This window comes from Molothrus ater, chromosome 5, assembly GCF_012460135.2.
Source record: "Molothrus ater isolate BHLD 08-10-18 breed brown headed cowbird chromosome 5, BPBGC_Mater_1.1, whole genome shotgun sequence".
NCBI classification, from domain to species: Eukaryota; Metazoa; Chordata; class Aves; order Passeriformes; family Icteridae; genus Molothrus; species Molothrus ater.
The window spans coordinates 71,588,453-71,611,522 of NC_050482.2; the positions used below are offsets into that span (position 1 = coordinate 71,588,453).

At 40.6% G+C, this 23,070-nt stretch overlaps 1 protein-coding gene across 2 annotated transcripts in view; it reads left to right on the forward strand.

Moving 5' to 3' along the window:
• Window positions 1-23,070, forward strand: part of BCAT1 (branched chain amino acid transaminase 1) — a 57,943-nt gene that overhangs the window by 16,017 nt on the left and 18,856 nt on the right. Inside the window, exons 3-8 of one of the 2 annotated variants that reach the window (XM_036400804.2) lie at window positions 14,045-14,245; window positions 15,410-15,466; window positions 17,502-17,612; window positions 18,920-19,039; window positions 20,954-21,117; window positions 22,548-22,690. In XM_036400804.2, coding sequence (XP_036256697.1) covers window positions 14,045-14,245; window positions 15,410-15,466; window positions 17,502-17,612; window positions 18,920-19,039; window positions 20,954-21,117; window positions 22,548-22,690 — 796 coding nt within the window. The remainder of the gene's footprint in view (window positions 1-14,044; window positions 14,246-15,409; window positions 15,467-17,501; window positions 17,613-18,919; window positions 19,040-20,953; window positions 21,118-22,547; window positions 22,691-23,070) is intronic. The other variant, XM_036400806.2, reaches the window with a different exon arrangement.

Here is a 23,070-nt window from a genome sequence, read left to right on the forward strand (position 1 = left end):
TGCCAGTAACTAAGAGCTCATTTAAAACTGTATGGGTACAGATGTCAGCTTCCAGTTTTCTGTTGGAAGTGCAGAGCCTGTCAGCATGTGCTCCTTTGAATTCTGCATCTGTCCTAATTTCCTTTTTCCTGCCTTTTCTACGTCCTTTGCCTTTATTCTTTGTCACACATCTGTAATTCCTTTTCTCTCTTATTCCCTGATTTACAGTCTTTAAAAAAGCCTTATCTATATTTTGCAGAAATGTAAAAGCAGTACTCAGAAAAACTCATGTTTTTTCAGCAGTTCCGTTCCTGTTATTTCTGACTATTGTCAGCAGTACATGAGATGAAATTGTGATGATGTGCTTTGTAAGTGTTGTGTTCTTCCTGACTTTTTTGGGCAGTGCCACAGCTGTGCAGTCTTCAGAGCTATGCTTAAGTAATTATTTCCCCTTCAGTTGTCGGACTCTAAACAGATATGAAAAATTAATGCTGCAATAAATATTTTATATATATTATCAAATATAATATATTTTATATTATTTGATATTATAATATTTTATATATTGTATAAGTATATAATAATTATATATAATACATATAATTATATATAATTTGATAGCATTTATATTATCATATATTAATAGAATATTCTAAAATAAAACTGTTATAAAATAAAAATATAAAATATTATACAATATATATGATATAATATATATAAACTATTTTAATTATTTATTTATTAAAAATATCTTTGATAAGGTTTATTCTGATGTTAATCTCATTGAAAACAGCAAGGAATTCTTTCGAGTCCATGATTGCAGAATTTCACTGTATAGCAACATGCCATTTAATTTCTATTTCCTCATTCTCAGCCCTTCCCAGTTCTTCTCTTCCTCATTTCTTTGTGTTGTGTCTCTCTGGCAGTTCTGCCCAAGGAGGAAAATTCAGGATGACTTTTCAGCCTGAAGGTCTGATTTGAAAAAAAATGCTGACAAAGGCAGGCATGCAGCCAGTTTTGAAACCCCAGGAAATCACAAGTGTGTGCAGGGGCTGTTTTGTGGATTCACCTTCAATAAATAGATAGATCTCAGTATATTCATTCAGCAGAGTGTGCTGGGCTATTTGCAAACAAGAATTGCTGTACAGGACCCTTGTGTAACCAAACTGACCCAAACTTGCACTCATTGAGGCAGTCTGAGGAAGGACAACAAACTGTTGTGTTTGCCTCACAGGTGAACTTGGCATAAACTAAACTAGGCTTAAGGCAGATTAAATTATACCAGCAGTCAAGCAGGTGCCTTACCAAAGCTCCAAGTACCAAGTGGCACAAAGCTGGATTTAGTCCAGGTTCCTTTGCACTGATATTTGTGTGTCAGCCAGAATGGCAAATCATTGTAGTGGAGATGCTGGGTGAGGGGAAAAACACATTAACAGGTGGGACAGATGGTCATAAAGGGAATAATGCTAGGAGAAAGCAGCTGGCTCAGGCTGAAGTCTAATTTGAATGAGACTTTATTCCTGCCTTAGGGCTCTGTTTCTGAAGATGAGCTGAGATTTTTTTAGAAATCTAGAGATTTCTAGAAAATACTGTACTGTGGGAAGTGTGGGTATGAAAGTTAAGGTCAGAATATAGGTCCTGGTTGTAGTATCATGCATTATAATAATTATTTTTTAGCCTCTTTAACTTTACAGTAAAATTAAGAAGAAAAACCTTCATAAATGAAGAAAAAAAAACCAGCAACAGAAAATGAAAATAAAATAGCCTGCATTCATTCTAGGGAGCTTCTCAAACATTTTTGTGGCAGACAGTTATGGGGTTACAATTTCAGAAACTATAGCTAATAATATTTCAAAGGAATCAAGCTGACCCATGGGGCTGACTGTGCTGAGCAAAGCTGCAATTTTGTGCCAGTGACCTAAGCAATCCAAGATTGTGGGAGTGCAGAAAGCAGGGTATGGTTTTGGTTAAAGCTTACATAAAACATATTGTTTCCAGCATTTGAATGCCAGATCAGCCCTCTGAAGACATTGCTGTTTAGAATGCAGAGCTGAGCTTTTTAGGTGGGGTGAGCTGCTGTGAGTTTAGCTGCAGTTTCTGCCTGGCTTTGAAAGGTGGAGTCAGAAAGTCCCTGTACATTGGGGGGAAGGCATGAATGTTACCATAATTTCTGGCAGGCAGTGAGCCCCTCTAACAGCTGCCTGTTCTCTGTTCTCATGCTTCTTTAAAAGCAGCAGGTCAGAATTGGCATTTCCTCCATCCTGACTGCCACTGAGCTCCCTTAATTTGACTCAATTCTGCAGTTAAAAGTCTCATCCTGGCAGGTCTGTGGTTTACATTTAATGTGTGGCTTTTAGAGTTGCCTTGTGAGCGGTCATCTTGGAACAGCTCAGAAACATTGAAGGAAATAGTGATTATGTTGCAGTTTCCTGGATTGTAGAAAGTGCCAGGTCTCCAGGATTTACTTACCAAGCTCCTTCCATGTGACTGAAATCTTCTTCCCTCCTTGGACTGTTGTATGCACTTAGAAATATATTATATAAATAATTATTTAAATTATTTGTTTATTTAAACGGCAGATGGTGATTTGTGACCACACCTAATTTGTAGTTTTTGTCTCTAGCCAGCACCGGATCTCTGTGAGGGGGATATCACATCAGTAATGGATAGTACTTTCATCCTTTGTGCCACTGAGTGGTTTTTTGGGAAGTTGGATCAAGAAATGCACATATCTGGTTTTGTTCTTACACTTGCATCCAGTAATACCACAAAAAACACACAATTATGTCTAAGGCACTTAATTTTTATGACTAAAAATCTGGCAGTTCCTTTAATGCATTCATTCTGCTCATTGTGCTGTCACAAGACAGAATGAATGTTTGGAGAACCTAGCAGTCTGTTTCCATATGTAACTCTGATTTGGTTTCTTTTAATGTATGAATTCTGACTTGGAATTCCTAGCACTTGATGTTAAGAAACCAAATAATCTCTCAGGATATGAGAGAAATACAAGGCATCACAGATGCCTTTAATGTAGCCTTTTGTCTTGGAATTTGTCTTTGTTTTCCCTTTGAGACTGATACATGGAACACTTCTAAAAGGTATTACCTACTCCTGTAATGTTTCTCTGAGTTTGTGATCTGAAGCTCTGGGAAAATTGGCATTGTAATGGTGCAAAGTTCAGTTCTTTTGTTTTACTTCTTAACAGCCTGTTTAGTGAGCCAAAGTGGTGCAGACTTTCTAGGGAATTTCTAGGGAATACTGGCTGGTTTGCCACACTGAAGCAGAATGGAGTGGCTGTAGCTTACAAGTGGACCTGGATTGAGTTGTTCATGTGAAGGCTTGTGGTGGCAGAAGGGGAAATGTTAAAGTGTTTAACTCCTGTCCCATATCAGTGAAATTTTCACCTGATGACCGGGAGGAATGATGAGGACTCCATCTTAGCAGAAGGGTAATTAATTACTTTATTCTACTGTATTATTCTATACTATGTTACATTACATCTCAACTGAATCTGCCAAGCACTCCACTGCACTCATCTTGTGACTGTCCTGACACACACACCTGGATTCAATTGGTCAGTGAATCAAAACACACCAGAATCCAATTACCAATTCCCTTCGGGTAAACAGTCTTCAACCACGCGTTCCACTTGTGAACAAACACAGGCAAGCAAATGAAATAAGAATTGTTTTTCCTGTCTCTGAGGTTCAGAGAATGCGAATCCCAGAATATCCTTGGGAAGTTGTGCCTTGCTTTTCTCTGTGAAGAGAAATGTGACTGCAGTGCTACTCTGAATATCTGAGAGTGCTCCCATTGAGTGTTCTGCAGGCAAATCAGCCTGCCAGGCTCTGGGCCAGTGGGACGTGAGCCCTGCCAGCTGCCTGGGCAGGGCTGTGCTGCATCTCCTGACCCCTCTGGGCATCTTGGGCTTGCTAGGCCAAGTGCAGTGCTCTGCTGATACACCTATACAGCTTCCAGTCCAGGCTGTCCCACCTCCAGCCAGGTGAGGTGCTGGATATACTGAATTTTCCATAGGGATGTATGGCTAGTTATTTGTTTCTGGCATTGCTGTAACATTTTTAAGCTGTGAATTAGGTGACGCTGTGCTAAGTATTGTACAAATCTGAATATAAAGATTATTTCTACTCTACATATATAAACCCCCCCCCAAAAACCCCAACCAAAAAATCTCTGACAGTTTTCCCACAGAATCTAAAGCTGTAGTGTATGTTACATGAGAAGAAACTGAAATTCTTTTTCCAGTGCAGGTTCAAATTTCCATTTGTGGTTCAAATTGAGAGACTGCCAGTGGAAGTTTTACATTTCTGTGAGCCATAATCATTTTTATACCAAGTGAGCCTGATTTGTGAGCCATAATCATTTTTATACCAAGTGAGCCTGATTTGTGGTAAATACAGTGGGATATAGGATTCCTTATTCTGGGAATTGGGAGAGAGGACAATCCATTTTGAGAAAATAGATGGTTTTAAGCTTTAATTTAGGAAACTATATGGTATGTGAAAAGTTTGCTGGCAGTGATAAACAACAAACAGTTCTCTGATCCTCGGGGTTTTGTAATGAAAGATGAAATTTGTTTCTACCAAATTTTCTTGTTTCCCCTCCAATTGCAAAGATCAAAGTATATAAAATGCTGAATAGTCTAATTTTTGAAATATTGTCTTAAAGTCTAAACTAATTGACTTTATCACATTAGCACATGAGTGTGACAGGGTTAAAGTTCCACTTCTGGAAGAGTTTAGGAAGTACTGAGCAGTTTTCCTCTATTTTCATTTCATAGGAGCCGTAGGTAAAGTTACTGACATGCTTAGAGCAAAGGGATCAGGGGAGTGCTCAAGGGTTTTTGGGATGAGGAAATAGACACAGTCATAGTTACCATATTACCCACGAGGCTAATAAATAAAAAGCAATTTACATGGTTTATATATTTTCAAATATATATTATTTCCTCCTCAGCTTGTCCTCAATTTGTCATTTTCTACTGACATCAGTAAATTATTTACCTGCCAAAGCACATGTGCACCCAGTGAGGCTTTCTGTCATATTGCAGCTGTTGATTCTTCAGGAGTTGTGAGTGTTAGGGGGGATATTAGAAGAATGCCCTGCATTGCCATTTAAAATTCTATATTAGACTCCATTTTAAATTTTGCTTGATGAGATAGAGCATTTCCTTTATATTAAATTATATGGGGAAAGATTTATTATAGCTATGACATCTTGATGCTGTGATGAGCAGTAGCTCCCTGGAATGTGTGTATAGAAAATCTGCTGTTATATAAACTGTCTTGAAGCAGCCCAGGGGATGTGTGTGTGTGTAACAGGATACAGTAAGCATCTAAAAATGCTTTGGAGATGGGGCTCTCATCAGCCCTGGAGAGGCCCTCTGCTGAGTGCAGTGCTGGGCTGCTGTCCTAAAGAATTCCTGTTCTCCTGGTGTCCAGCTTGATCCCTTTCAGCTGAAGCCCCTCATTTCCCATTTGGTAGCTCATCTCTGCATCACCTCTGTGGAAGTACAGAGCTGTAGCCACTGTTAGATCAGGAATGCTAAGCTAGAGGCCAGCTCTGTTGTTGTCATAAAATATTTAGCTTGTTGTGGGCTGGGCACTTCCTTAGAAAAGGTTATTCTGATTTTGATTTCAGCTGAATCTGTTTGCTTTTTTGTGTTATTGTCAGTGGTAAGAAAACTATTTGTTTTTTGTGTTGTGTTGAATTAAAAAAGATTGGTGAGTAATAATGCTGTTAAATCACTGTACTTTGATATCACCTGGTTATGTATAGGCTGCAGAATTATTTCAGGTGATTACAATCAAATCTCATTCCCTCATCTTTACCTGCCAATAGGAAAACTTCATCCAGTTCCAGGACAAAGAGTGCTGAGTGGTTTCTGTGATACTCTGCATCCACGTGGGCACAAACTCTTTGAGTATTACTATTAATAGGTGCACCAGACTGACACATATCTGCTGCTCTCATTCCAGTTATTCGGAAAGAATTTGGGGTCTCTGGCAGCTCCTTTCACTTTCAGCTCGATGGCAAGTGGTTCTGTGTCTCTCTTCAAGTGGGTAATGTTCTTCAAACAGTTGCAGGCTTTTAGCAAATAGATTTTCTAAGCTGTAAGAGAGGAACTGATGGGTTATCTGGAGCTGGAGGATTTGCAAATAAAGCTAATTGTCTTTGGGTGAGTAACAGAAGCTTTTAGCCAAGATAAAAGGAAACTGCTAAAAAAACCAGCCGGGGCAGTTTGGCTGAGTTGATTTATAGCATAAGAAAGTGATGCTTTATCACTTTTTTCACTAGGAGCTTAATATGTGTCTGTGAAAGCACAGAAATTGCACTGGAATTTTGGAGATTGCATTAACGTTGTATCATTTTCTGGATTTGTTTTTCCCAAGGTAAAGAGTTGGTTTCAAAATGCAAGGCTTAGCACCAGTCAGTGATCAAAGTAAACTTATAAACTGACTCCAAAACTGAAAAAATCCATAGTGTCCATACCTATTTCCAAGATTTCTTAAATTTTATTGTCATTGTGATGTTGTGTCCCCAGTTTTGATAGTAAATGTTTTCTTTGGTGAGCACACTTGAATAGAAGCTGCAGTTATGGAAGAGAATTAAATTGGATTGGTTTTTTCCATAGGATCCTCTTGGGCTTCCTGCTTGCTTTTTGAAAGGATATCCTAACTTTCCATGAATTAACAGCTTAGAGAGTTGGAAGAGGTTTATGTTAATCCTGTATTTAGTCCCTGTTTCTAAGAAAATACTGAGTGGAATGAAATGGGAAACGATGGCATTTTCATTGGCAAATCAGACACTGAATTTCATGGCAATATTTAAGTTTACTGCTGTCTGCCAGTGTGAAAGGGAGATGGAATCTGAGAAAGAGTTAGGTGTGGTTAACAATGTTTGAAATTATTCCCATAACCTTTGTACAATATAGAGACTGTACTATGAAAGCATTTTATATTTATATTCCAAAAGGTTTTGAATGCCTGCATTCCATGAATCCACTTCCCTGCATGTCTGCAAGCTTATTAAAATCAGGATAAGAAGATTTAATTGCAACTGCTCAGGACTTGGACATACAAGATTATGGTTCTATTCTTGGCTGCTCCACACAACGTGTTTGTGACTGGCCAGGCTACTTAGGCAAAATACTTCCAACATGTCTGTCTGAAATTTAGGTTTGCAGTTCATTTCTTCCTTCAGCATGGCTACTTCTTTCAGAGAAGATTAGATGCAAAAAAAATCTCATTTTTTGTTCCAATTGCTTCATGTAAAGTACAAATGATATTTCCCAAACCAGGAGACAGAAGTGTCTTGAATCTTGGTGGAAAGATGTGTTATTGGTGAAATGTCAGAGACCTCTCTATTCCAGTCTTGTGTCACAGGCCAGTGTGAGCCCTCAGCTTGTGTTAGACTCAAACCTTCTCCCAGGCAAAGTTTTTCTAAAAATGGAACACTGTGTTTATGCTGCTCTGCAGAAATGCAGTGGTTGTGAGGCAAGGAGCAGCACAGCATCAGCAATTGCATTGACCAAGCTGTCAGATCTTTGAGAAAAGCAGTTTGTGTTAATACTGAACCACATGAATTAGGTAACTAGCTATGACTGCCATTAGTGAAGAATGGTCCTAGTTCTGGTTTTTTTCTGTTTTTTTTTTTTTTCTGGGTTTTCTTCTGGGTTTTTTGGGTTTTTTTCTGTTTGGTTTTTTTTTTTTTTTTCCCTAGGTTTTTTTTCCTGTGTTTTTTTTTTTTCCCTGGGTTTTTTTTTTTCCTGTTTTTTTTTTTTCTGGGTTTTTTTTCTGGGTTTTTTCTGTTTTAATGTTTGTTTACAAACAGATGTGAGGACTTTCTGCTGTTATGGAATTGCAGTCTGTGTTTCCCTAAATGGAATTGCTTCTTTCTAATCTGAATCCCAGGTGTGTCTGCACTGCAGATGTAAACTGCAGTTGTATGGCTAAAGAAGGTTTTTAGAGCTGACTTGCCCAAAGGTAACAGAGAGCTCACACCAGTGTGTCTGTCACACCAGTGTGTCTGTCACACCAGTGCAATGGCTGCACTTAAGCCTGCTCACACTCCCTGCTCACCCCACTTAGTTGATTTGAACAGCTGTTTCTGAAAAAATGATTCATGGCACCAAAACACAGCCAGTGGGTCTGGTTTTATTCCAGTGTTTAATAGACTCATCAACGTCATTGTGGTCTGAATTACATAGAGAGAAACATATTTGAAATATTTTAGAGACTTTTTTGATAGGAGAGATACTAAGTGACTGTTTATTGGAGATCTGAAAATACAAGTAGCTGGAGTAGAGGAGGTAGACCCCACTAAAATAAAGTAGATTTGTTTCTTAAGATTTCCTTAATATCAGGTGGAAGGTTTCCTTAGGATCTGTAGGAATCCCATCCCAGCATCTTTCTTAACCTTAAAAATACATCTTTTGAAATATGTCAGTGGAGAAGAAACGAATCAGTAAAGGAGAAAAAAAGCCCCAAACCTAATAATAAGTCCATTTAATTTTCCTGAAGCAGAAGAAAGGGATGAGGCTGTAAAGATTCAAGTAGTTTTTCCTGCCTTACAATCCAGATTCCTACAAAGCTGGAAGAAAGGGCTTGATTAACTTAAATGGTCTCTGGATCAAATCAGTGGGAAGTTATGCAGGCAGCATTTCAGCAGTGTGGAAAAACTCTTAAAATTTAGCTAGTGCCATTGAAATGAATGATATATTTTTAGGATAAAAGAAGTTTCTGTTATGCTTTATCATCTAGCCTGACTGTAGCTTCCCAACATCTTCATTTCCCTTCTGTTGTGTTTTGAGGGCTTGAGAATATATTTTCAGCTGTGCTGCTGCCCTGGGTGCTCTTTTCATTCCTTTAGGCAAGAAGTTTATGTCAATTCCCACCACTTCTCTCTTTTCTTGTCAGAACAGGTTTCCTTCCCTACCTAGTGCTGCAGATCAAGCATTCCTGCAGCAGAGCTGGAGCCTCTGTCAGACCAGGGGAAAGGTTAAAGGAGCCAGCAGTGGGTTATGCTGCCCTCCTTTTCTTGCAGACTGCAGCAGAATTTCATTCTTTGGTGAGACAAATATCTGAGAAGTATCAGTTATGAATAGTTTGGGGGGAATGCCTTGTAGAGGATGGACTGGACATAGTCCTTCCAGCCATATTTCCTGCTGTTTCCATGTCTGTCTTACAGCTGAGTCAGAGTCTTGACTCTCTTTTGCTTTGTCATTTGTTCTGTGGTTTATTACCCTATGTACAGCCAACCTGATGCAATGATTCCAGGACTCAGTCCAATTACATGTGCTAACATATCTCAATCTCAGATGAAGTTTCAAGGAAGCTTTATGTTGAAAGATTTCTGTTATTTTTGGTATTTACCCTGGGATTGCAGAAGACTGGTTTTTGTTTTGGTTTGGTTTTTTTTTTTTTTCTCTCCCTTTGGTGATAGTAGTAGTAGAAAAAACAGGGCTTTTTTTCTTCCTCAAATCTTATAATAATATCTTGGCACACATTCCATTCTCAAGCCTCAGGCTCTGTTGTAAATTTAAAATAGTATTGATGGTAAAGGGATTATAGGATAGCTTACATAAATTACTTTATTCATTCTCTCCAATTCTTCTCAGCTATGCTTTGTTGCCTTGCCTTATGCTTTTTGAGTCTCCTTCTCAGGATGTGTTCCACTGCTGTTCTCAAATGCAAGGGCAGAACAAGTTCCTTGATTTTGCCTGTGCTTTTGTGTTTGTTGTTGCATGAGAAGGCCCTGATCTTTTCTGGGATATGCTTACAAATTCAGCATAAGATAAAAAATTATTGCAGTTGCTTGTGATCTTGAATTAATCACCTAGACTGGAGGTCAGGGAGGTTACTGTTTTCATCAGAGGAGATTGCAGTCAGTCTCACTTGAGTGCGTGTTAATGTTTTGGGGATCTCTGCTGAAACTTGCTGCTGTTTTTAGGTGACCTGTGAGTTATTTTACAGCTGGGGCTGCCAGGTCTGGTTTTACTCAATTAAGTGATAGAAATGCCTGGCCTAGCCCAGTGCTTAGAAAAGTTTGGGTGTGTCAAATGAGTTAGACCTGTTACAGCTTATGGTCTGGGATTTTCAGTGCAGCCAAGGATCATTTGGGAAGGCGTTGCCAAGACTTGCTAGAAAGTGTAGGACAAAATACATCTTTGCCATCTGCACCTACCTGAGATGGCTGTCTAGGGTAAGAGAGGTGGGAATGCAACAAGGAGAGTGGCAGCTCTGGCCAGGGGCTGCTCTCAGCTCCAAATCCACTTAAAGCCATTGCAAAGGTTGGGTGGAACAAACCTTGAAGTGACAGCTCAGCCAGGCACCAGGATGTGGTGTCACAGCCTTGATTAGGCATGCACCAGCAAGTCACCTTTAATTGGCCCAGCTCATAATTGAGAAGATGGTTTGATCCAGTGGTGAATTTTAGTGTCAAAATGTCACAATATGTCTTCTTTACTTGGGCTGGGTAAAGCTTTGCCCTGGAAGAAGCTGCACTGGAATGAGCAGGCACTTTTCAGCTGAGGGGGTTCTCAGAAGGTGTTTCCTGGGGACAGCAGCCCTGTGTAGGTTTAGTGTTGCCATGTAAGCCCTGAAAATCAGCAGTATGCAGCTGTTTCCCTAACACTCCCTTTTGCCTACCATAGGCAGGGCAATCTGGTATTTCCCATTCCTTACCAGAGTGTCCTGGGCTGGGATGTTGGAGGGACATCTTCTGCATCCCTTTCTGCTGTGACATGGAGATTTTGTAGACTTGGGACTGTGTCACTTTACTTTAGAAACAGGTACCAAATAGCTGCACTCTATTAGACCATGTGCCACATCCCCTTCTTTTTTTAATCTCCCTTATCTTTTTTGTTCAGCATTTACCAGTTTTCCTTCCAGGTTAATGGTTTTATTAGGCAACAGCATCAGGAGGTGCTTGAGAGCATGTTGGATAAACAAAGCAAACACAACACAAGCCTAGCTGAAAATTGCCCTTTGTGTTGGCAGTGCAAACAGTGGAGATCTGGATGGGTGCTAATGCCAATCCCTAATGCATCCTTAACATGCTGCTTTTAGGGCTTGGGGAACGTTGGCAAAGGAAGAAAGGAAATTGCTGTTTGTAAAGGTCACAGGTGATAGCAGAGTAGCACTGAGATAATCTTTTAAAGAGGGATGTTAACAGAATAGGCATTGATACTTGATAATACCCTGGCATTTGTCACCTGGCCTTGCTCTGCTCTCCTTTTGTGGGTTCTTCTGAGTGTTTTGATTTGCCTCCTGGTGCTGCCTGAACAAAGGGTTTGTGAGCCAGGTGAGGTGTTGTGTAGGGTGTCCTACACAGCGACCCAGAAGAGGCTGAGCTAATACTTCATGCGGACCACACTGTGGGAGAGAGTGTTCCAAGGATGATCCTCCAAAACCTCCTTCCAATGTGTTCTCCTCCATGGAAAAAGAAGACCAAATACATTGCAGCACTCGATGCTGTCTTGACAGAAAAAAGCATTTAGATTCTGAAAGATTTGGGTGCTGTTGCACATTGTTCATTTGCACTGCTTGGTAAAAAAATGAAGAAAGGGACATAATGGGTGAAGGAATAGAGTCCTAAGAAATTATATTAAGAAAGTAATGGCCAAAAAAGTGAATCTCCAGAGAGCTTAACAGGATTATAAGACTGAGAAAATTGCCTTTTTGCTTGTTGAATGATTGTTGCCCTGCTGGTCAGTGCAGTTCAGCCTGTCTCTAAGGTCTCAGCCAGGCTGCTCCTGCTGTTGTTTGAAGGAATTGTTACGGGTCAGGTGCTGTACCTGACTCTGTTGACACAGGTGTTGGCACAGTGTCTGAAGGAAAGCTGGCTTGCCCAAATTCTGAAAGAGCAAATGGGATTCCTGGTCAGACTGTGCAGCTCCAGGAAGCTCTGTGGTGTGGGAGTTGTCTGCTTCTTTTCTGGATAAGGGTCAGAGTTCCTGCCTCTCTGGGCTTTCTGCCTTTGAGGGACTCAAAGTGAAATGCAGTGAGTGTGTTTCTTCACTTGTTCAGCTTGCTGCTCCCTCTCCACTGCTTGTGGATTTATGAGAAGAGCCAGGTTAAAACTCTTTCTCATCCTTAAATAAAAGATTTGTTAACCCCAGCAAATTTAACAAACTGTTTTGAAGTGATGCCTTTCAAGTAGTTGTGCTACCACCACTGAGGAGGCAGCAGAGGGAGTCATAAAGCAGAAATCAGCACACTGATGGGAGCTCTAGGAAAAGAGGTTTCAAACGATAATTATGGTCCCCAGGCCAGTTTATGGTACCATAATTACCCTAATGAAAGTGACCTGAGGAGCCTAGAGTCCAGGGAAAGCAGTTGATACCACGGGAAGAGGGAGTTCTTTATCTGCTGTAATTCTTTGCAGAGATAAACCCAGAGATACATCTGTGTTCTACACACTGACTTAAGCCCCACTGACATCCCTGGTCCCCTGTAATTGTTTTCTTGAGCTGAGTCCTGCACTGTGGATAATTGCAAATACTCCTCTATGGTTTTTATGCTGATCCACGTCCTCTGTGATACCTTTTTTCCTAAAGCTTGATAAGAGTGCTGAGAGGTTGCCAGGTAAAATTAGTTTCGGGACATCATTAGGTGGTGCTTCTCCTGTTGGAGCATTCACTGTCAGAAGAATAAAGAGAAGAGTTAAGAGGAGTAATTGTTGTTTCATCAGATTATGTATTAATTCAACCAGACTAATGCACTGTAATATCTAGACAAGCCTTATAATTGCAGATAGTTGAAACAAGCTTTTAGCTATTCATGTGCTCCTGCTCTAAGTTAATTTCACATCTAAACCAATAAGCAAAAAGAAACCTGAACCAAAACAACTAATCAATAAGAAACAGGTCTTTGTTCATTAAAGACATCTTGAAAATTGTTTACAGAGATGGGGGTGCACTTCTTCAAAAGCTTGGGACTGATTTTGTCTCATTTTGTTAAATGTGTGCAGGGGGTGAGAAGTCCAAGACACTGAGATCTCTTGCAGAAGCACTTTTTTAGATCAAATAATAATTTTGCAAATCATTGGATCAGTATTCTGACTACTTCTGTCTCAGTCTGTTCCATGTGCACAGCACAGAGGAGCAGGATTTCACCTGGGGGCCTGCAATAAGGGCCAGTGCTTTCTGAGTTGAGTTAGGAAGGAAAATTGAGCTTTGGATATGGTTCTTTGAACTCTCCCTGGCCTCTGAGCAGCAGTTTAAATGCCCAGAAGGAAGCACAGGAAGAGAAAGGAGAGGGTGACTCAAGGCTCTGCCTGCTTTGCAGCCCTCTCTGGTTGTTCAGCCCCTACCTGTGAATAAAAAGGGAGTGACATGCCAGAGATCTGCATTCCTAATTTCCCTGTTGTTCTTCAGGATGATTCACACCACAGGAGCTATCATGGAGAAAATTAACTTTATTCCAGCCAGAACCAGTGCAAAACCCTGTGGCACATGTCTGCAGCTAGTCGTGGCTTATCAGAGAGTCTGCAGTCCCTGGTGCAGGGAAGCATTTAGCCTTTTTTGCTAATGGGATTTTTCTAGGATCATAAGTGTTTGTTAGGATCATAAGAGCAAGTTATTGTGGCATAAGTGACTTTCTGACTGCTGGCTCTGATCTCTCACATTGGTTTTACGTATTTAAGGAAAATCAGTGTGACATCTACTTAATTGTGATGGTGATTAATTTCTGATGATCAGCTTATGTGCTGAGGTACAGCAATTGGTTGTTAACCTAAGTGTCCAGGAGATTACATTTGCTAATTTTCTGGGTTTGTGCCTTGTACTACTTCTTTAACTTAATTCTTAAACAGAATTTCAAAATGTGCTACTTCTTGTACAACAGCACTGTGAATATGTTTGCATGCACTTTATGAATATTTTGCCAGCTACATAGAGGTTGGCTGCCTTTAACCATCATGTCATTAAATATCCCTACAGAGAAAATACTAAGGCTTGTCCTTGTTCACTGATGCAGAACAATTTTAAATCAGTCTGCCTTCATTATTTTGATAAACTTCATCTTTCTTTCTGTTCCTTCAGGCATCCGACTTGATTATCACCCCAGCTACGACGTTCAAGGAGAAACCAGACCCCACTGGTCTGGTGTTTGGAACTGTGTTCACTGACAATATGCTGACAATTGAATGGTCCTTGGCTTCAGGATGGGAGAAACCCTGTATCAGGCCTCTAGAGAACCTCTCAATACATCCAGCTGCCTCAGCCCTGCATTATGCTGTAGAAGTGAGTAGTACATGGATTTGGAAACCAAATGGTTTTTGTTTTATTAGCTCTGGAAGCCACAGCTTTGTAATACAAGGAGCATTACTGCCTTAAGTTCATTAGTATTGAGTTACATCTCGTTCTGTTAACTGGTGTTCTTCCAGAGTAATTGCAGTATTTACAGCAGGGTTATGTGTGACACAGAAGCAGCTTGGCCTGGGGATGCCAGCACACTTCAAGTCCTAGCCTAGGGAAGGTGAGCTCTTTCTTGAGAGGTGATAAATTTATTTGAAAAACCATTCTTGTTCACTGACAGTGGGTTGGTCCAGTTACTGTCTCTGGTGTGTGTCAGAACATGAGTTTCTCAAAGTAGCTTTAATTTGGGGGCTGAACATGCACTCTGTACAAGTCACTTGCAGCTGGTTTAAAGGTTGATAGCTTGCATTGCAGGACAGGCTAGGCAGGTGCTTGTTTGAAACTCTGAACCAGTCCCTGGAGCTCAGAGCTGGATCTGATGCACTCAGCATGTACCAACAGGTGTGTTTGAGGAGAACAGACAGCAGGGAACTTTGGGAAGTGGGATGTTAGGTCGGAAACCAGCGTGGTTAAAGTTTCTGTGCTTGGCTGACTGCTGCCCACAGCAGCCTTTGGTGCCTGCAGAGCAGCTTGGGCTTTGCTCACACCTATGGGAGCCCCAGCAGGGCACAGAACCTGAAATGGAAGCCCACTTCTCCCACTTCTGGGGAGGTGGGAGTGTCTCCACTGCAGTGAGTGGAGTTGCTTGTGCTGCTTTTATTATTATTTTTCCTTTTTTCCTTTTTAATTTTTTTGGTTTTTTTTTGTATTTTAACCACTGGTACAAGGGAAGCTTTCCCTGCTTGTTGTCCCTGAGCTCCTGCCTTCACCATTTTTATTTTGACTGATTTTTTTCTTCATCTCGTCACCAAGCCTCCAGAGGTCCTGTGTAAATTACAGCAGGGCCCTGGGACTGAGGCTGCAGCTCTTGATCTGCCCAGGACATCAGAACCACGCTGGAGTCCCAAATCTGTTTTTCACTCTTAGTAGCACATTGCTTTAATGCTTGGTCTCTGGCCTGGTCTGAAATCATTGCTAATTTGAATATGCTCTTTTTTTTTTTTCCATTTTTTTTATTCTTTTACCCTTATTGCATCACGTTTCCTCTAGCCAAGAGGACAGAGAGAGGAGAATCTGGTGTCATTGCTGTGGCTCAATGAATACACAGTGGGTATAATGAAAGTGATGAGTTTGGCATGCCCTCCCCTTTCTCCTTGCCCTTCATGATGCAGTGTGCTAATCTGGATCTGCTGAACTCCAGATCCAGCTCCTGTGATGTACAGATGTCAGATAGTGCTGTTCTCACACCACTGTAGCAACCAACCATCAAGCAACCACAGCAGTTGCTTTCATTAAAGCTGAACATTTCTGGAACACATCACTGTCTCCCTTTTTTAATGAGTGGAAGGTTTTACTGAGCTCTGGAAGATGAAAAGTATTTCTTTTTGGAGAAAAAAAATTAACATCTTGAGAAGGCTTTGTGTTTCAGTAATGATGTGATTCTTACTTTTGTCAAACCATTGATCAACTCTTAGTAGTGACATTCCTCCCTTTTCCCTCTCATTAAAAGTTCTGTGAATGTGTTTGGGAGGAGGGTGGGGGGAGAAAAATGTGTTCTGGGGTAAGAAAGCAATATTCCAACCATGTGCTATCAGTTAGTGACTGGCCCAGTAAAAATTATATCAAATATCAGCTAGATATCTGTAATACATGTAATATCTGATATATGTAATGCTATCCTTTATTAAAGACTTTATTTTTCCTGGTGGCAACAATGTCTACCCTAGGAAGAACTTCTTTTTCAAAATTGTGCCAATCTTTTAATAAGGTTGGCATGGCCATAGGACTAAGGCAGGTTTGGAAAGCAAAAAGTTCTGGGTTCTAATTCTGGTTCTGCTACATAATTGGCACACAGCCTGAGGAAAATTGCTGGGATTCTGCAACCCAGTTACAACCCAATTAAAATTTGTCATGTGGAAGGACCTAGCTCTGCCATGGAACTGCATGCAAGCTTTCCAAAGATTGCATTTCACTGATTCTTACAGAAAAATATAGAATTTGATAACAGTGAAACCTGAAATACTCTGTTAAAATTACTTGGGCACAAATACTGGATTATTTTTTCCAAATAAAAAAAGCTGCATATCTAGACTTCAAACCACATGGGATGCAGTTCCAGCCACTTTTTGTGGAACAGTCAGAGGAGGAGAAGCCTGAGGAGTTTGACAGCAGTGATGCAGTTAAATTCCTAGAACTTACACTGAAATTTAATGTACAAAGAAATGCTTTGGAAGATAAAATTCGAAGAATCTGACCTGTTGTCTGTAAGCATAAGTGAGCCTTTAATACTTAATCCAAATAAGAGTTGTTTATACATATATATTGACATGAGCTTATATAATACACGGGTTTTCTGTCTATAAGTATAACCAGAAATTACGAGTCTGTAGCTGAAAATAACTGGATATTTGGTGGGTGTGGTTTTTGATGTGGTTAGGAGATGCTGGGAGGGCATTGATAGGATAAGGGTTTCTGATTGTCAACACCAGTTGTCTGGGTCCTGCAGTTTGGATAACTATGTTTAGATTTCCTGTAAGGTATATAGAGAAAATATTTCCATGTATTTTATCTTTGGTGTAAGGCTGCATCTCTCTCATGCAGGCTAAATCCCATTCCACAGCATAGTGGCATAAGGGGGAAATAAGTGACCAGCTCCTACTACAACTCCAGCAAGAACTTTACAAGAATTCTCTCAATTGGTTATTCTATACTTCTAACAGAGATAGAATAAGTGTTTTGGCTAGAGCTCTAAAAAATAATTAACATATATATAAAAATTAAAATTCCATAGATCCCTTATATAAGCGAAAATGCTGCTTTGGCTCAGGTATCGGTCAAGATGTGAGGGAATCATTAAGTCAAACACATGCTACAAATTTTAATTGCTGTAACCAAATTATGGAAAAAAAATGAGGTTATGATGAGGAATTCTGAAGTTGATGTTACAAAGATACTATACTATATGCCTCTAGTGCAGATAAATCTGTCTCACTGGAGTGTACTGCCAGAACTCACTAGTTAGTATTTTCGTGTTTGGGTGCTGTGAGCAGCAGGGTGAAGCTTTTCTTTCCCCAGTTGGCATGGATCCTCAGGGGTGAGCTGTCTGAGTCACTGTGTGCTTTCTCCCCTCCCTGGCTTGTAGCTGTTTGAAGGGATGAAGGCGTACCGAGGAGTGGATGGCAAAATCCGCCTGTTCCGGCCCGCCCTCAACATGGACAGGATGGCACGGTCAGCACTGAGGACAACCCTGCCAGTACGTACCCAGGGCACCTCCTGCTCCTTCTAACAGCCTCCTCAGAGCAGGTTTTCACTGTCACAGTGCCCATCTCTACAGCTTTTCAGTGGTAACGTTTATCAAACACTCTAAGTCTTTGATAGCGCAATCAAACTTTGTTAACAGATCGTACTTACTGAAGGAAATCCCTTAGTGCTTATTTTAAAATCAGAACAGTGAGTGTTTTGCTTTCATTGTTGCCTCCCTGCTGCCTCAGAGTGTTTCTGAGGGATTATTGTATTTGCGGGGTGCCCCGCAGCAGGAAGGAATGATGGATCTGACTCCATGTTCTCAGAAGGCAGATTCATATAGTTTATTAAAATATATATAAATTATGAAATAATTTATGATTTTATGATACTATATATTATATAAAAGAATACTATACTAAAGACTACAGAAAGGATACTTACAGAAGGCTAAAAAGATAATAATGAAAACTCATTACTCTTTCCAGAGCCCTAACACAGCCTGACCCTGATTGGACATTGAGTCAAATCAATTCACATAAAACCAATGAAACAACCACCTGTTGGATAAACAACCTCCAAACCACATTCCAAAGGAACAAAACACAGCAGAAGCAAATCAGATAATTACTGTTTTCATTTTTCTCTGAGGCTTCTCAGCTTCCCAAGAGCAAAATCCTGCACAAAGGGATTTTTCCAGAAAATATGACAGTGACAAGGGGTGGGTGCTGTTCTGCAGATATTTGCATGCAGGCAGCTGTCTGATTTGCTCTGGTGCTATGTTCTCCCTTTTCTTCTCTGCACTTCAGTTAAGTTGTTCAGCCTCTTGAGTGCCTTTAGTTTTGGTCATGCCAGTAACTTAACACTGCTTTTAGCAATTGTATCTTGGGCAGTGAACTTCCTCCCAGATTTGTTAGCTTAATTGCTGTAAGAACTTGGGAACTGTGGGAGACTTGCTGACCCCTTGGAGCTATGAACCAGAGCACTCTCCTGTAGAAGAGGTGGTGCTGTATGCCCGGCTGAGTTGGCTGCACAGTTGGCTCCACATGCTTTGGAGGCAAGAAGGGTCAGTGGCTCCTTTTTACCATCTCAGGAGGACACTTTGGAGCAGAGCAGGTCACTCAGGATACTGCACAAAAAGGCACAGTAGCTAAAACCACGGGATATTAAATTCTGTAAGGAATGAACCCAAAGAAGGTGTGAACCTCTGCAGCGTGTCACTGTTGCATATCCTGAGGAGGTGTTCCCTGGAGCGTGTGGAGCTGTGAGGACCACAAAGTGTTCCATTGCCTTTTTTCTCTTTCTGTTCCTTGCCAGACTTTTGACCAGAAGGAGCTGTTGGAGTGCATCCGTAAGCTTGTGGAGCTGGAGCAGGAGTGGGTGCCCTACTCAACCTCTGCCAGCCTCTACATCCGTCCTACCCTCATTGGAACTGAGGTCTGAAATATTTTTTTCCCTCTCTTTTTTTTTTTTTTTTTTTTTTTTGGTTTATTTAGGTACGAGGCAAAGTCCTCCATCCATACAGTGAAATATTCAGCAATCAGTAGGTGACAGGATGAAGTTTGGGGGCAGACTGGTTTTGTGGTTTTACTTGGGAGTCCCCAGCACGAATTTAAGGTTGACCACAGTGCCACTCAGTGGGCACACCGGCTCAGAGCACAGAAAATAAACGGAGTTTCCTCCCACTACTCACAGTGGGAATGGAGCAGTGCTTGTTAATTGGCGTTGTGCTGATGTCAGGATAGTTGTACCTGACGTGGTAATATTAAAATCCTAATAATTCTGAGAGAACATGATGGATCACATCTTGCTGTGTACATTTTGTAATTTCAAGTCATATCTGAACTTAGAAGTTTTTGGAAGATTTTACCCTGTAAATTAAGATGTCTCAGAAGAGACACTTTCATCAGAGCTAAGGACTAGTCCATCTGTCAATTATTCTTGAAACTGACCTTCTAAGGGGCTCTTTAGCAAATGGCTATTAATGTGTCCTCTCTGAGTTTCATGTGTGAGTCAGTTCTGTAGTGTTGATGAAGAAACAGTTTATTTTATTAAATCCTCCAGGGTTCTTTTTTTTCAGCAGTAGCAGGACAGAAGTGTAGAATGGTAGAGCATAGGACAAGGAAGCTAAAGAATGTAGGTTCCAAACTATATAAACTAAACTCCTACAATGTCCCTATCTGTAAGTAGTTACCATAAGTGAGCATTTTACATTTCACATAGGTTCTAGGACTCCATTAATTTGATACTTTTAAACTAGTTACAGATTTTCAGATTAAAGAATCTCCACTCAATGACTATAAGGTACTGATATTAAAATTGGGTGTTTACCCCTGGTTTTGCTTTTGGATTCTTTTGCTTCAGGATAGCCAACCCCTGTGGTCTTTCCACTATCACATGTTGTTTCTAGGTTGCATGTTCTGCTAGGCTTTTAGAATCAATTTTAGGCTTCTGAATCAATCAGAAAACCAGGCTGCGCAATCTTTTGAATGATCACATCAGCAAAAATATCAAGATCTCAGTTAATCATGTTGGAAGTCTTTCTGAAGCAGCAGGGTAGACAGAAACCAAAGGAACCCTTTCAGCACCTGGAGAACTTTGGCCAGCACCAGACTCCTTTCCTGCACCTTCAAGTATTGATGGTGATGACTTGGAGTGTGAGAAGCCATCTCTCAGAGAGGAGGGGCAGAAAAAACTCTGACATTTTTGGTTTTTTCCTGGGCTGTTGTGTGAGCTATTTTTAGCAGGCAAATAATTTTAGCTGTCACTCAGGCATTCAGAGAGTCAGCACTCAGCTCTGGCAATGCCAGCTGGCACTGGACAGTTCTTCTCACTAATGCAGCTGACTGTGGTTTCTCCACTGCTGTTACTGCTGTTGTTGCCATTCCTTGCCCCAGAAGGCTTTGTGGGCTTCTGGTGTGATTAATTCATATTACTATATTCATGTATTGTATTACATTATATTGTATTGTGTTCTAGTGTATTGCATTTTATTGTATTCTATTATTTTGTATTGTATCACATTCATATAATTGTATAGCACTTTGTTAGGCTGATGTTTGAATTCTCAAAAACTTGAAACTGTTTGAGAGTACTAGAATAGCATATAGATAAATGGAATGGCTGTAAGTGAATGGTGGCAGTATATAAAATTAGGGTTGGTGTGTTGCTTGGATAAGGGTAATGTTATTGAAATATTTTTTATTCATTGCAGCACTTTGCCCTGTCCTGGTAAAAGCACTCTCATGCTGCAGTCCCACTGAGAGCAGTGTTTCAAAAGCTGATGGTGCAGCCCCTGATGTTTGAAGGACACCAGTAACTTTGGATTTGTTTGCATTCCTTTATTTTCAGCCTTCCCTTGGAGTGAAGAAGCCAACTAAAGCCCTGCTGTATGTCATTCTGAGCCCTGTGGGCCCTTACTTTGCAAGTGGAACCTTTAGTCCAATATCCTTGTGGGCAGATCCAAAATACGTGAGAGCGTGGAAAGGAGGAACAGGAGACTGCAAAGTGGGAGGGTAAGAAAACATCATCCTGCCTTTTCTACACAGCTACCAAAGCAGATTTGGGTTTTAGTGAAGTATCTAATCCAGCAGAAACAGAGGCATTAAATGCAGTAATTAAATAAACAACGTACTACAACAAAGAGTTCAAAATTGTCCTTTGCTAATATTATTTTTGCAACTCGCATATTTTTGTTTGAATGTTACAGCCAGTGGTTTTTTTTGCAGCATCTCAAGCTGAGGAAGTGCACCTGGAAGCTGTCCATGTAATACTTTGGCTCTTGCCCTTGCAGCAGTTGACACTGGAGTTAGGCTTTGTGCTGCTTCAGCAGTGCAGCAGCCTGCTCTGGCTGCTCACCTCCTTCCTTGCATTGTCCTAGCCAGGAGCTTCTTTGCTAGGCAGGAGTCAGTAGCTGTCAAATGCTGCTCAGCTGAGCTGGTAAAATAATCAGAGGGCAGAAAAATTTCCTTTGTTCAAGCTGATGTTCTGAACCTATGCTCTTTTTTTTTCTTTTTTTGGAAGAGATTTTTAAAATGATATTTTGTTCTTGAGGTTTTAAATGAGGTTTTGTTTTTGAAAGGGACTTTGTTTATGAGATTCTGCTTACTTCTAGAAATATATTGTTTCCTGTGGATCCTTCATACATCAGCTGTGAAAAACAGTAATCTGGAGTCATTACTGACTTGATTTGTGCCCAGAGGTGAGAACTTGGCTTCAGTGTGGTCGGCATTTTTGGAGCTGCTGACTTTGTGTCTAGAAGGTTGTTGAAGGTCAGAAGCAAAAAGGGGTTTTTTTCCCCCTCAAAGCAGCAGGCTTTATTCAGTCAGGTTCACTCTGTAGGCAGCATTTAAGAAAAATTTGCTCCTAAAGGATATGGAATTAATCCAGACACAATTGCATTTCCTGAAGATGCTATTTCTCTTAATATATTTTATTAGGAAAAAAAACAGCTCACCTCTGGTGTTATTTGTGCTCCAAGAGTTTAATCTAACATACATCACTGATCTGACATGAGGTAGATTAATTAAAAAAACACCAACCAAAAAAACCCAAGAAAAACACCAAGAAACCCTAAAACCTGGAGAGGAGTTGTTGCTCTCTCTCCAGAATGCCAACTGCTAAAGAAAGATAAATACTTTCTGAGGGTTTTCAGTTGCAATAACGACAATGTCCAGAATATGGAACAAGAAGTATGTTAATACAATTTGGAAGGATATGTTTGAGTTGTTGGTGCTGTTCAGCCTTTCAAAGTTTTTGGGTTGTAGGTACAAACAATCTAGTAAAATACTGGTGGAGTATTTCCAGTGAAAATATCCCAGGGACAGGCAGTGACTGTTGCAGAGCACTTGCTCATGAGGTAGATGTGCCCAAAATCTTGTTTAAATTGCGAAGATGCCCAGCCAGGTACTCATAACTCTTTGGTTTGTTTTTTTTCCGCCTGAAGGAATTATGGTTCTGCTATTTATGCCCAGCAAGAAGCTCTGGAGTTTGGCTGCCAGCAGGTTTTGTGGCTTTATGGAGAAGATCACCAAATAACTGAAGTTGGAACAATGAATCTGTTTCTCTACTGGATAAATGAAAATGGAGGTATGGTGACATAGTGTGAAAACTTTAACAGAGCAGATGATTGGGACTGTAATCCACAAAATGAGTGTTATAATGCAGATCATAATCTTTTTAATGAAGATGGTTAAACAAAGGAAATGCCCATTCTGAAAATTACTGGGTGGCTGTTATTTGTGAGAGAGGAGATCCTGGAGCAGCTGTGAATGCTGCCTGCTGGTAACAGACTGAACTGCTGGGCTGTCCCCATGCTCAGAAGGGCAGAATTGAGCCCTGCACAAGGTCACACATGAGCCTGGGTGCCAGCAGCATGTTTGGGCTCCAGGAGTGTTGGCTCAGCAGTGCAGACGTGCTAAAAGGCAGCTCGGGGCTGTGCAACTCTTCAGGCTCTGTAGCTTTGTGTG